Source organism: Entelurus aequoreus, linkage group LG16 (genome assembly GCF_033978785.1).
Source record: "Entelurus aequoreus isolate RoL-2023_Sb linkage group LG16, RoL_Eaeq_v1.1, whole genome shotgun sequence".
Lineage (NCBI taxonomy): Eukaryota > Metazoa > Chordata > Actinopteri > Syngnathiformes > Syngnathidae > Entelurus > Entelurus aequoreus.
The window spans coordinates 32,322,664-32,336,646 of record NC_084746.1 but is presented as its reverse complement, the minus strand read 5'-3'; the positions used below and the strand labels follow the sequence as shown (position 1 = coordinate 32,336,646).

At 40.0% G+C, this 13,983-nt stretch overlaps 1 protein-coding gene and 1 long non-coding RNA gene across 5 annotated transcripts in view; one reads left to right on the top strand and one right to left on the bottom strand.

The window, feature by feature from the left end:
• The window catches only part of LOC133631338 (uncharacterized), a 41,782-nt gene extending 28,869 nt beyond the window's left edge, over window positions 1–12,913 (top strand). Inside the window, exon 3 of the long non-coding RNA XR_009821447.1 lies at window positions 12,558–12,913. This is a non-coding gene — a long non-coding RNA (uncharacterized LOC133631338). The remainder of the gene's footprint in view (window positions 1–12,557) is intronic.
• On the bottom strand, window positions 4,632–13,639 carry LOC133631336 (histamine H3 receptor-like). Of its 4 annotated transcripts, none has more exons than XM_062023518.1 (4): window positions 13,178–13,639; window positions 12,615–12,781; window positions 5,042–5,637; window positions 4,632–4,969 (listed from the first exon to the last, which is right to left on the bottom strand). In XM_062023518.1, exons 1-4 carry the CDS (start codon window positions 13,419–13,421, stop codon window positions 4,879–4,881), a joined length of 1,098 nt encoding a protein of 365 aa, XP_061879502.1. In that variant the 5' UTR covers window positions 13,422–13,639; the 3' UTR covers window positions 4,632–4,878. The 4 variants fall into 4 exon arrangements, with proteins under 4 accessions (XP_061879502.1, XP_061879504.1, XP_061879503.1 ...); XM_062023520.1 differs by having other exon boundaries at window positions 4,632–4,966; XM_062023519.1 differs by having other exon boundaries at window positions 4,632–5,395; window positions 5,468–5,637.
• Between the last annotated feature and the right edge of the window lie 344 nt (window positions 13,640–13,983).

The window sequence follows — 13,983 nt, the reverse complement described above, 5'->3', positions numbered from 1 at the left end:
TACACCACAGGAAAAGAAGCAGAGAGAAAGAGGACAAAAATCAAGCAGAAATAGTCTTGTTTTTATTTTTGGGTACTCATGAAATATGAAAGGCGGTTTGCATTAAGCGAACGCCACACACTACTGTACCTAAGTGATGCTCCCACCTCAAAGAGAGGTCTGACGTGCAGCCCTGTGTGAGTGTTTCAGTCTGTTTGCTTTAGTGCAACATACCACAACGCGTCGGTCATGGCCTTGTTGTGTGCAACGCTCGTAGCATGTTGTGTCATGCAGAACATCACAAACACGTTTTATGTTAGGCACACTTTGAAGGCCAGAAGTGTTTACGATATTAGACGATGGTTTCAGCATTAGATCATTTTAACAAATAGGAAGAGTGAGCTTTCCCAAACTCACATTTATGGGGCTGGTCCGAGTAAAATTATATGTTTATTTATCATCAAGCCAGAACACAATTTCTTGGAACAAGGCTCTTTAATTCATGTTTATATTACATTCTTATTTAATTATGTACAGGTGTATTTAAAATGCTATGGTGTATCAAAGGGATATTAAACTGCACTGGTCTAAATAGGTCTATTTTATTGACCCAGATCCATGTTAGTGCTGCGACTATTTTTATAGTCAAATAATCATCGACTATCTTAACGATTAGTCGAGTATAATTGATTGTAGTCAACGGCTCTTATTTAGCGATCGTTTTTTAAATTTAGCTTTAGATAATTATAGGAATGTGCAAATGAACAATAAAGACAACAAAGATGACTACTTCATTCAACTGTAACTAGGGATGTCCGATAATGGCTTTTTGCCGATATCCGATATTCCGATATTGTCCAACTCTTAATTACCGATACCGATATCAACCGATACCAATATATACAGTCGTGGAATTAACACACTATTATGCCTAATTTGGACAACCAGGTATGGTGAAGATAAGGTCATTTAAAAAAAATAAAATAAAATAAGATAAATTAATTAAAAACATTTTCTTGAATAAAAAAGAAAGTAAAACAATATAAAAACAGTTACATAGAAACTAGTAATTAATGAAAACGAGTAAAATTAACTGTTAAAGGTTAGTACTATTAGTGGACCAGCAGCACGCACAATCATGTGTGCCTACGGACTGTATCCCTTGCAGATTGTATTGTTATATATTGATATATAATGTAGGAACCAGAATATTAATAACAGAAAGAAACAACCCTTTTGTGTGAATGAGTGTAAATGGGGGAGGGAGGTTTTTTGGGTTGGTGTACTAATTGTAAGTGTATCTTGTGTTTTTTATGTTGATTTAATTTTAAAAAAAATAAATAAACACCGATACCGATAATAAAAAAAACTATATCGATAATTTCCGATATTACATTTTAAAGCATTTATCGATATCTCTAACTGTAACTGTGCTGCTCATTAGGCGGCTATAAAAGTCATTTGTGTCTTTGATGTGTTTAGGGTGAAATGTTCCCATACTTTCCATGTTTTCACTCGCGGTGTTGATGCAAGTGGCTGCAGCTATTTTGCTTTTCCCGTTGTTGTTTTAACGCTGACTTTCACATGTTAGTTTCTGTCCATAAAAAGCCAAGCGTCAACGCCAGCGACTTTTATCGACAAAGGAATTGTAGGTGACACATTTTTTTTCATCTTTTATTGACTACGAATCCTTCTATAGAAGGACGCACTCTGGATCCAGACTTGGCACGTGGTCCGTCAGTTATTGATCCCTGGTGTATTGTATTGTACCGAATATAAGACGACCCTAAATGTATGGCCACCCCTCTTTTCTAAAACCAGTTTATACACAAGAATGTATGTTTTTTTTATTAATCATATTTTAAGTATCACGTGTTCAATCATGAAAAAGAGCATTGTATCTTTAATCCATGCACAATTGATGAACTCTATTTGAAAATTAACCTCACAACACTGCTGTTAGTGCAACCTGAGACACTTTTTTTGTGTGTCATAAGAAGAAAAGCTCTGACTCACTTGGGAAGAAGTGGTTTGGCGCCACCTCTTGGTTTGCATGTATGTATAAACCTCCACACCATAAAAATCTTATTCAAAATTTTTGCCAATGAAAAACACTGTCTTATATTACACAGTACCTGGGTCAGTACAGTAATTTAATAAAGTATATATTCCAAGGGGTTCTCTAGACTCTCTTCTAATACAGCTCTATAAACTTGTACCCATGTGCTCGCCATTAGGGATCTTACCTTTCAGATACAAACATCCAAATCTCCAAACAAAGTCATCAACACACTGTGTTAATTTGGACAAAAAATCTACTACAGGCACGCTTGCAGACATGCATGATTACCGGATTACCACATTACATCTGTGTTTTCCTCCACGTTCTGATATGATCCCTGCAACGGTTCCCAAACGCAGCCTAGTGTTGTGGCGCACACATGCCATGCCATGACATTTCAATCTATCATCAAAATCAATAGCAGCTCTCCTGCTGATATTACTGTACACAGTGCAAGCGCCCCTCACCATCACGTAGTTACACACGCACAGGGAATAAACCCCAGCTCTCCATTCTGCTGATAAATGCAGGACTGTCACCTCTAGGGAAAAGGGCCTAAAACTCACCCCCGCATAGTCAGAAGTGTGGGTCGGTGCACACCCCCAAGACTGGGAAAGGAGGTTGGGGTCCATGCAGCTGTGCCTGTCCTCCACGCACCTGACCGTGGGCCCAGATGTCCTCACAGGCAGCAGCGACATTTAGAACAATGGGAGTCCCCCGTGGGACCCTGGCACCTGCACAACCCCCCTATCTAACATTATGGCGTAATTACCACTCCAATGAGTTGAACAAAACTCCTGGAATCCATCAAACCAAATGATGATTAACCTGCAGTCTGGAGGTAAAAAAAATCAACAAAAGTATTTACACATCATAATGTTGTTTGTAGTGCAGAACAAGTTCAAGTCATTTATTTTGATTCATGCATAATGGGCTACATTTGTCACAAAAAGAAACATATTTTCTCAATAGTCAAACATTTTTCTTTAAAATTATATTGCTTTTTACAAGCGTGAAAACACTTAAAAGTCCATAACAGTGTTTATGAGTTCTACATGTAAAAAAAACACAATAGCAAAAGCACATGTACAATCTTCTCTTTTTTTCCCCCAGGAATTATTACGTTATATTTCTCTGCCTGGAGCTAAAATCACTCACAAAGTTGGTGCAGAGACTTCAGTGCTTTGCATTTAAGTGTTAATTCAAACACACACGCTCACTGCAGTCAGAGCGATTTGGGTCAATGAGGAAACTTTGAAGTTATGGCACATTGCACACAGCAGAAGTCTCGAAGATGAATGGCGACATCTAGTGGCACAGGTCCGAACACACACCCTGATATCACAGTTATGTGGTACAGTACAGCAGTTGTAAACATGTTTTGATCTTTTTATGCAGTTTACCATTATAATTTGTTTATTTTGCACTATATAACAGTTCTGTATTGCATTAATCAGTCATGTTTTATATTGTTTTATTCTGTCACTTTGTATTGTGTAATATATAGTCCTTTATAAGATGGCAAAAAAAAAAACAATTTTTTTAGGATGATGATAGTATCATATACATACACTAACACGGTTCAACGTCTTATTGACTGCCTGCACGACATCAAAGCCTGGCTTTCAGCTAACTGAAGACAAAACCGAAGTTATGTTGTTCGGTCCAAGTCGCTCTCCCTCCCCCAACGTTGACCTCTGCACTCTGACCCCATATCTCAGCGACTGTGTCACAAACCTGGGGGTAAAGTTCGACTTAGATTTTAAATTCGAAAAACAAATCAGCAGCGTCGTACAAAAAACCTTTTATCAATTACGCAAAATAGCGAAAGTGAAACCGCTTCTATCAGGACATGATCTCGAGAAATTAATCCACGCCTTTATCTCGACTCGTTTAGACTACTGCAATGCCCTGTATGTAGGCATTAGCCAGGCCTCCCTCGCCCGCCTGCAGCTCGTGCAGAACTCTGCTGCTCGTCTGCTAACACAGACCCGCAGACGTGTGCACATCACCCCTATATTAGCGTCCCTTCACTGGCTCCCTGTGCGTTACAGAATCAATTTTAAACTCCTTTTATTTGTTTTTAAATGTCTAAACAACCTCGCGCCAACATATCTCTCCGACCTCCTTCAGCCTTACTGCCCCACCCGATCCCTAAGATCAGCCGATCAGCTGCTACTGACGGTCCCGGACACAAGGCTGAAGCTTAGAGGTGACAGAGCTTTCGCTGCTGCTGCTCCCAAGCTCTGGAACGACCTACCTCTGAGTGTTAGCCAAGCCTCCTCTCTTCCTGTTTTTAAATCTCTCTTAAAAACATACTTTTATTCCATGGCTTTTAACACTGAGTGATATCCATCCTGCAATGGCGCCCCATAATACACCAGCTGTGAACATGTTTTTATGTTTTTATATTTTATTTATTTATTTTTTATAGTGTTCTGTTTGTGTTGTGTTGTGTTGTGTTTGCTCGGTTCTCGTATTATCTTTTAACCTGCCCATTGTACAGTACTTTGGCTACCCCTGTGGTAAATTTTAAATGTGCTTTATGAATAAAGTTGATTTGATTTGATTTGATATATGGTATGTTTTTTTTTATTAACATCACAGTGAAATGACAGTCAACATTGATCATCTATGCAAATACATTTATAACCAAAAAAATCTACATTGTGTTTTGGACAAAACATTTTAGGCATTTATTGTGTGTGAAAGCATCATTATGAAAAGCATTATTTTGAATGGCAATATATGATGACTTTCACACAATAGTATGTGAGCATTATGTTAGATCACAGTTTACAGTTAATACGGCACAGTTTTTGGGGAATATCTGGTGGTCACTGGTCAGCTCGAAGGACAGCTAAAGGGGGGGTTGTCGAACTACGCCGTTTTGGGCATAGAATCTTAGCAAAGGCCCTCCGGAAGCTGCTGTGACACAATGGGTAAAGGAAAGGGTTAATGGCAGAGTTGAGCCACAGGAGCCAGAAGGTGACCTCATACCAGTGATGCGGGATGCATCGCCCTCTGCAGGCAGCACGGATGATCATCAGTAGGGTGTACGGTGCCCAGCAGATGCCAAACACACACACAATGATGGCCAGAGACTTTGCAATTTTCTTATCTCTGGACAGACGGTTTGGCTGGGCTGCCCTGCTACTCGATGGATCCAGTTTGCCAAAATTGGGAGAGGAAGTCGGGGAGTGGACGGCGCCCCTCGCGGCCAGCTTCGCCCCCAATCCCCAAGTGTGGGACAAGGGGATACCTTCCCCCTGAGTGGACACGGTTTCAGCCAGCTGAAGGTTGAGATGAGCCTCTCGACAGCGGAGCCTCCTCCGGCGTATGTTAATATAAATGCTGAGGTTGAAGAAAGCCACCGAGATAAAAGGGGAAAAAAACTCCAGCATCGAGGCGCACAGCAAGAAGTACCAGGAATGATAGAACTCTGCAAAGCACTCGTCCTCTGGCACCCAACTTCGGCCCACCACTACCTCCCACAGGATGATGGCTGGGCTGTAGAGGACAAAGGCCAGGACCCACACAGCAGTCATCTTGATGATGGCTGGATGAGACACTCTCTGTCTGGCCCGGTAACTCACCTGCAGCAAATAAGAGCAGAGCTCAGTCTACAACTGCTGCCGTTGTTGTAGATATGAATTATCCCTTTCATTATTTGAAATACTTTGAAATTATGCCATTAGTAAGAAACAAATATTTTTGGGATGATCAGCACAACACGGTATGTCTATTGCACCCATTCGAAATCCTCGCTGCCTGTGCTGCTTATTTAGCCGGTAAGCCTACTTGAGGTGCTGATAATCAGTTGCCTGATTGAACGCTCAAGCAAAGCTGCCCCAAAAGTGGATCGATGAAGACGATTGGGAGAATGCTATGCTGATTGATGCACTGATAGAGTAGCACCCTTTGGTGGGGTTATTTTTGAAGCTGTTGGGAACTTGGGCAGCATCTCCATAATGGAAGGCAATCTCAATGCTGAGTGTGAAATTAGATTCTGAAGCTGACGGCAATCCCATAACTCCAAAATTTTGGACTGAACTCAATCTAAGATGACAACACTGGCATAGCGTGTGGCTCCCCACAGCCATGTTTATCAGAGACCATACCAGCACAAATTTGCAATAAAATAATGTAGTGGCAGAGTCCTGACTTTACCCTAACTGATCACTTTGGGATAATCTTGACTGTGCTTTTTGTGCTCTAGTGACTGTCTGTCCGACAACACCATGTTTGTTGTGATTTGCAACAACTCCTGGTTAAAGGTTCAGTTTGCACCAGGTTCCAAATTACAATTTTTAAACCAACAAAATATAAGAACACCACTAACGACTAGCATGTTACAGATAGTGGTTCAAGACAACAGCTAATGGATAAATATTAACAAATAACAAAGATAATTTAAAAAAAACCACAACAAATATATATTTTTGTGACAATTGGAAATTTAACTTTTTAAGAAATGCCCTTTCTCCTCAAATGAAAAGATTGACGTTCATGGCTGCCTTGCACCGACGTGCATGTCCGTCACGCATGCTCATTCACAGGAGAGAACTAAAAAATTTTAAAACAAATGCTATGGCTGCTTTGTTGCTGTTGGACCAGTGAGTAAGATTATATGGTTTTGTAACGCGGCCTTGTCCTATGCTCCATGCTTATGGTTTAACCAGAAAGATGGCGAGATATAATGATTGTGTCTTGTTCAAAAGCAAATGCCCTGTAGGCAGCCACCTAACCGCTGCAAACAGCAAGCTTAGTGCCATCCCACAGCAGTGTTTAACCAGGATGTTATGGCTGTGTATGGTTCATACATTATTCTTTCCTACTTGTTGCCCATGTCGAATCCACAAATCTAGACAACAAAGTCTGTAGTAACAGCAGAATAAGTACTGAAAAATTGTGTAAATATATACAGTCGTGGTAAAAAGTTTGCATACACTTGGAAAGAATATAATGTCATGGCTGTCTTGAGTTTCCAATAATTTCTACAACTCTTATTTTTTTGTGATAGAGTGATTGGAGCACATACTTGTTGGTCACAAAAAATATTCATGAAGTCTGGTTCTTTTATGAATTTATTATGAGTCTACTGAAAATGTGACCAAATCTGCTGGGTCAAAAGTATACATACAGCAATGTTAATATTTGGTTACATGTCCCTTGGCAAGTTTAACTGCAATAAGGCGCTTTTGGTAGCCATCCACAAGCTTCTGGCAAGATTCTGGCAAGATTCTGGCTGAATTTTTGACCACTCCTCTTGACAAAATTGGTGCAGTTCAGCTAAATTTGTTGGTTTTCTGACATGGACTTGTTTCTTCAGCATTGTCCACATGTTCTCAATGGGGTTTAAGTCAGGACTTTGAGAAGGCCATTCTAAAACCTTAAGTCTAGCCTGATTTAGCCATTCCTTTACCACTTTTGACGTGTGTTAAGGGTCATTGTCCTGTTGGAACACCCAACTGCGCCCAAGACCCAACCTCCGGGCTGATGATTTTAGGTTGTCCTGAAGAATTTGGAGGTAATCCTCCTTTTTCATTGTCCCATGTACTCTCTGTAAATCACCAGTTCCATTGGCAGCAAAACAGGCCCAGTGCATAATACTACCACCACCATGCTTGACGGTAGGCCTGGTGTTCCTGGGATTAAAGGCCTCACCTTTTCTCCTCCAAACATATTGCTGGGTATTGTGGCCAAACAGCTAAATTTTTGTTTCATCTGACCACAGAACTTTCCTCCAGAAGGTCTTATCTTTGTCCATGTTATCAGCAGCAAACTTTAAACGAGCCTTAAGGTGTCGCTTCTGGAGCAAGGGCTTCCTTCTTGCATGGTAGCCTCTCAGTTCATGGCGATGCAAAACACTGACAACTGTGTTCCAGCAGCTTCCAATTCATTGCAGACCTGCTTTTTGGTGGTTCTCGGTTGACTCTTGATCATCCTGACCAATTTTCTCTCAGCAGCAGGTGATAGCTTGCGTTTTATTCCTGATCGTGGCAGTGACAAAACTGTGCCATGCACTTTATACTTACGAACAATTGTCTGTACAGTTGCTCTTGGGACCTTAAGCTGCTTTGAAATGGCTCCAAGTGACTTTCCTGACTTTTTCAAGTCAATGATTTGTTTTTTCAGATCTGTGCCGAGTTCCTTTGACTTTCCCATTATCACGTTTGTAACCGAGTCTAATGACTGCATCACATAAGCCCTATTTAAATGGGCTCAGAGAAGTCAACAGGTGTCATCAATCATAATCACTCACATGAAGTTAAGAGGCCATGCCATGAAGCTAATTTGATTTGATTGTAACTTTTCTACATCACCAAAATTTATAATGTATGTTGCTGTATGTATACTTTTGACCCAGCAGATTTGGTCAAATTTTCAGTCGACCCATAATAAATTCATAAAAGAACCAAACTTCATGAATGTTTTTTGTGACAAACAAGTATGTGCTCCAATCACTCTATCACAAAAAAATTTGAGTTGTAGAAATTATTGGAAACTCAAGACAGCCATGACATTATGTCCTCCACAAGTGTATGTAAAATTTTGACCACGACTGTATACATACATATAAAGATACTAGATTTCACAAAGAAAATGTCACATAGAGGTTGTAAAATTATCAATGTTAATAACAGAATGAAACTGGAAAAAATCTCTGACAGTGGTTATATTTCAAAATTGATAATTCGCTTATTTTGCTGTCACTCAAAAAGGTATCCAACCTCAGACAGGTCATTCAATCATTATGTTGAAGCTCAGCGTCCAGGCCAGCAGAGGCCAAGCCCACTTTCCATTCTTTTCCATAGACGCCAAGTATCCGATGGGTGGTACAGAGCTGAGCATTTATACAATGACTGTCTAGTTTGGCTGCAGTGGAACGACCCACTTTATGTTCCCCCGTTGAAGTCAAAGTCAGCTTCAACACTGTTTAATGCAATGTGACGCCACCATGATGAATGAGAAGAAAGTTGTGTCAGCTGTCGAGAAAGGAGGTAAATCAGAACAAAAGTAGAATGCATTCTAGCACGCATTTAGTCAATTCATTAACACAAAAGTACATATTTGACCCTTTATCTTTTGACATTTTTAGCACTCTTTGAGCAATCGCCACTGATAAACTGTCGAATATGAATCAAACTCTTCCCTTGTAGCAATGTGCTAACCCGTGTCCCCCACCCTCTGCATCTAATTTGACTTCCATCTTTTCCTTTCAAAGACTTCTGTTGTGTCACCACTGACAACCATTTGTCTGTCAGTGTTCAGAGGGAAAGGCTTTTAAGAAAAATGCTGTTTGGCCCGCCAGTTCTCTGCTTCTGCCACGATTGATCTCGATGTTGGCAGGACGATGGCGGCGCCAAGAGGAGGACGTCAATGATCAAAGCTGGCTAATTAAAGAAGAGCCTCTCGCACTGTTTTTCTGGTGTTATTTGTATTCATCGCTCTGATGTAAAGTGTTTGGTTGTGAAAGGAGAACGCTGTCTTTGTCTACCACGCCGACCCCTCATCCCACTTTTAGGTTGGCAACACATGTGCAGGATGAGCGTTTCAATGGAGATGTGGAGAGTTTTAGAAAGAACATTTAGCACAGTGTTGGTTTTTCTGTTTTCCAAAGCCAATTTTGTTATTCGTCACTGGGCAAAGAGCATCAGTAGTAGGTAGCACAGGGCTGAACTGGGTCAGCCATGATTAACCTGTGCAGATGGGCACATGTGGGAGAATGAGGCGGTACTGACACCCTAACCAGTGACCTCACACACTCACTAGTTAGGAACAAAGCCACAAGTCGTCAACAGTGGGAATCTGCCTGCCAACAAAGCAACAATGCAGTCAAACCTAAAGGGTGATCATAACCATTTATGATTTGTTTACTTTAAAACACCCATAAAACAATCGTATAGACTAAGGGCCTAGATTTACTTGGATCGAAATACCACGCGCTAGACATTGTGTATACAAAAAATAAAAGAACGTGTACCATGGGTGGGCTTGTTGCATGTAATCTACTAACACTACGTGTGCATTTGAAGAGTGGTGCAGACCGCCTTATTTAAAAGATTTTGCTTGCATACGGGGCTTTTACTACAGGGACAGTCTCATTTATAGTACATTCATGTTATCATGCGATGTGTTTAACCGGCGGCACATGTATAATCTGTAACACCTTTTCGGAATTGTAATCTAGACAACAGAAACATATGCACACTGACACTTAATTCTGTGCGCGAGGCTATGAATTGCATCGCCAGCGCATTTGTGCATCTGTAATATCTCCAAAGCAAGAAAATGAACACATTGAAAGGCGTATTTTTATTATGGACATATATAATGGTAATATATTTCCTAAATGAAAAAAATAAATGACATTTAAAAAACGCCAGCAGACACCAAAAAACATCAAATTAATTTTGTTTTAATCAGCCCTTAAAGTCATCCAGCAGCTACAAAATTATAAAAGGAAATTGCTGAAAAGACAATATGTTGACACGCACATGTAGTGCATCGTCTGTCCATCGTCTGTGTGTGTGTGTGAAACTGTTTGCATGTCCCTCTAACAGGTGCTAAATAAGACGCTAAATAGTGCTTGCAAAACAGTGGTGAGTGTTGATAAATCACATTGTGCGTGCTAAATAATTATATTTGCATTTTCTCCTCCAAATATTGTGGGAGTTTGATGATTTTTATTAAGGAAGACAGACGCAAAATGGATTGCACGCCGTATTGTGCTCATTTAACAGACGCAATCTACTTTGCACACGTTTAGTGGATCAGCTTTACGTGTGCTATCAGGTTTGCGCGTGTTTTAGTACACGCAAACCTTTAGTATATCAGGCCCTAAATATATCTTATCCTGTGTCTGTCTGTCACCATCTTAAAGGATCCTATTATACATTACCAAATGTTTTTACCTGTTGCTGTGTAAATTGGATCCACATAAATCCCGAAAATGTAGAATCAAATCATGGAGGAATAGTGGAGATATTCATAAAACAATCTTGCCTACTTCCAAACTTGCTCCAAACGAGCCATTTGGAATTTGAGACTTTAGAGACGTACTTTGCCTTAATTACGTCAGCGGTTATCCCCATATATGTTAGAGGTCAGGTTCAGGTTCAGTTGTAGTCCAAAGCTGTAGTCATTAAGTTCCTTCTTTTACTTACTTTCTTGCTGTGCATATATGTAATACGTCAGCAGCCAAAAAGTGATTTTGTAATCTGCTTTGAAAATGTTTTACTCTAATTTTTATATCAAATAATAAATTGCAAGAATTGGTTTGAATCATGAATCATGTTGAATCAGGAATCTAATTGTCACCCCAAGAATCGAATCGAATCGTGAGTTATTGTAAGATTACCATCCCAATAACTTTATGATTATGAACATGGTAGAGCAGACCTGGGCAAAGTACGGCCCGCGGGCCACATACGGCCCATTAAGATTTTCAATCCATCCCGCCGGATGTTCTACATAATTTTTTTAGACCTTTAACATCAAAACTAGCCGCCATTATGATGTGCAGTGCTGTTTTTAAATGACCGTAAGTCTTGAACTATAGAAAGTATTTCAATGGTTGAAATCTGCGCTTTTGAGTGTTATAGGAGTTATTACGGTAATCTATGTCACAGCAGCTCAGAAGAGGAACAAAGCAGAGTGGACGGGGCTTGTTTTCAGAGCAGCCAGCCCAAAACGCATGTGTCAGGAACAGATGCGAAAGCAAATTTGTATAACAAATGTCTGCATTAAAGTGATAATATATCATATTGTAGGTGTTTATTACACTTTGCATTCATATTTTGCTGTTTGTTAAAATGTTTTTGTGTTTTGCTTGATTGTAAAAGATGTCTATCGAAGAGCTGGTCTGAGAAGTAAAAGAGGAGCGATGTTCAAATGTTGATATTCAGTGTTTTATTGTTCATAGTTAATATTGTAAATCCCACTTTCTTTATTTTCATGTACATTTTGGGTGTCCCATTCAGTAAAAAACTGCAAAATTATAACCCGTTTTTTTGAGGTGGTCTGTCATAACTTTTGTAGAATTCCATCGGACATTGTGACTTTTGGTATCAGTGTTCCTGAAAAAAAGGGACCCCAACACACATACTGTACAGCAGATTTTTACAGATAAATGTGTACATATAATTTATACACACATACACATTGGCCCCCCAGACACATTTTTTATCAATGTGGCCCCCGAGTCAAAATATTTGCCCAGATTACAGCCTGTACCTGGGAGGTGAGAATCTTCACTCTTTAGCCATATTGTGCTGAGGAGCGGTTGTCATTACACTTCACTGTTACCTTGATAGCGTCAAAAAAAAAATCTAAAAGTAAAACATAGATTAATGGAATATTTAGGTTGTTTTTCAAAATGTTTACATCCATAAGGGCATTTCATTATAGAGGTATTACTGTATCTCTATTTTTTCATGCAGATGTAAATCCAATGAATTCTGTTGCTTTTTGCCTTTGTGTATGACATATTAACATTCCATGTCTCCCAAAGGTCACGCCAACTGAAGTACCACTAAAGGACATATGAAGGGAGGAGTTCAGCACTCACTGCGCTGGTGACTGACAGGAAGCGGTCATAGCTGATGAGGACGATGCTGAAGACTGACGCGGAGCAAAGCAGGTAGTCCATTACCAGCCACAGCTTACACAGTCCTCTGCCCAGTGTCCACCTTCCAGTCAGGATGTAGGGGATGTATACCGGGATGCAGAATGCTCCTGAATGCAGGAGTGCTTTTTTGTTAGAACAGGCGGTTAACATGTGTGCAAAAGTAACACAATACTTAAGTTTAAATAAAGGTAATTCTAGGTACAGCACTAATGAGATCCTTTACCAACTGTTGCAAAATGTGTGCCTTTTGCATTAAAAAATATTGTCTTAAAATGTATTGAGATTGAATGAGTCCTAAACAAAACAAAACAGATTACTTGAATAACCTGTTTGACCATGTTAATCAAACTTCAAATCAAAACTGTTAGAATGTATATATTTTACTATTTTAACTATTGTTGTAACAGTTACAGTGCAACTCAGTCAGGAATTTAAAAAAATGGCATTAATTTTGTAATATATCGTACACACTATTTGTTGACACCATATAAATGTTTACTTACCGACAAGAAAGTCCGATATTGCCAAATTTAGGAAGTAGTAATTACATTGTCTCCGCAGACTCTTGTCCACTTTAAAGGCAAACATGACCAGCGCGTTCCCCAAAACTGTCACCACCACCAAAGTCACCATCATCACCATTAGAAGGACAAAAACCGGTCCCGAGAACACCACGCTGCTTTGTAGTCTGGCTTGGCTGTCGTCAAAGTGATGCCCGCTGAAATTGGCCTCAGTGTGCTCCTCCATGTGGTCCACGCTGGAGTGATGCTCGTTGTGCCGTCCTCACTACTGCTGAGACGGGTGAGGCGGCAACAGGTGCTGGATGCTGTATCCACACATCCCTAGGAGAACCTCTAAGTCCGTCCCAACTGAGACACACTCATGTAGCAAAATAGGATTTACCTTGGTTTTTTTTGTCCGGATGGGCTCATCAAGTGCAGCGAGCATGAGTTGCAATCTCTCCCTATGTGGGCTGCCAGAGAAGAGTTAACTAGGCTTCCAGCTCATACCACCAGGCGTTTCAGTTAGGGAGCATCAACAAATTACTCCGACAGAAAAAGTATAGTGTTTCAAATAACTGAGTTGTCTTTTCAACTTTTACTGTTGCCACTTGAAAGATATTGGAGTATTTTTATGCTGTGCATTTTATATTTGATTTTATTTATTCAGATGAAGCAAGTTTCACACATGTCTTTGGACAGACATTATCAGGGACTCCCTACTGCAATTTTCATGTCTTAATGTCACTGTGCATGGTTTATTTGTTTTTATAATAGTAAAAAATAAAATAAGAATAGGAATCACTTCT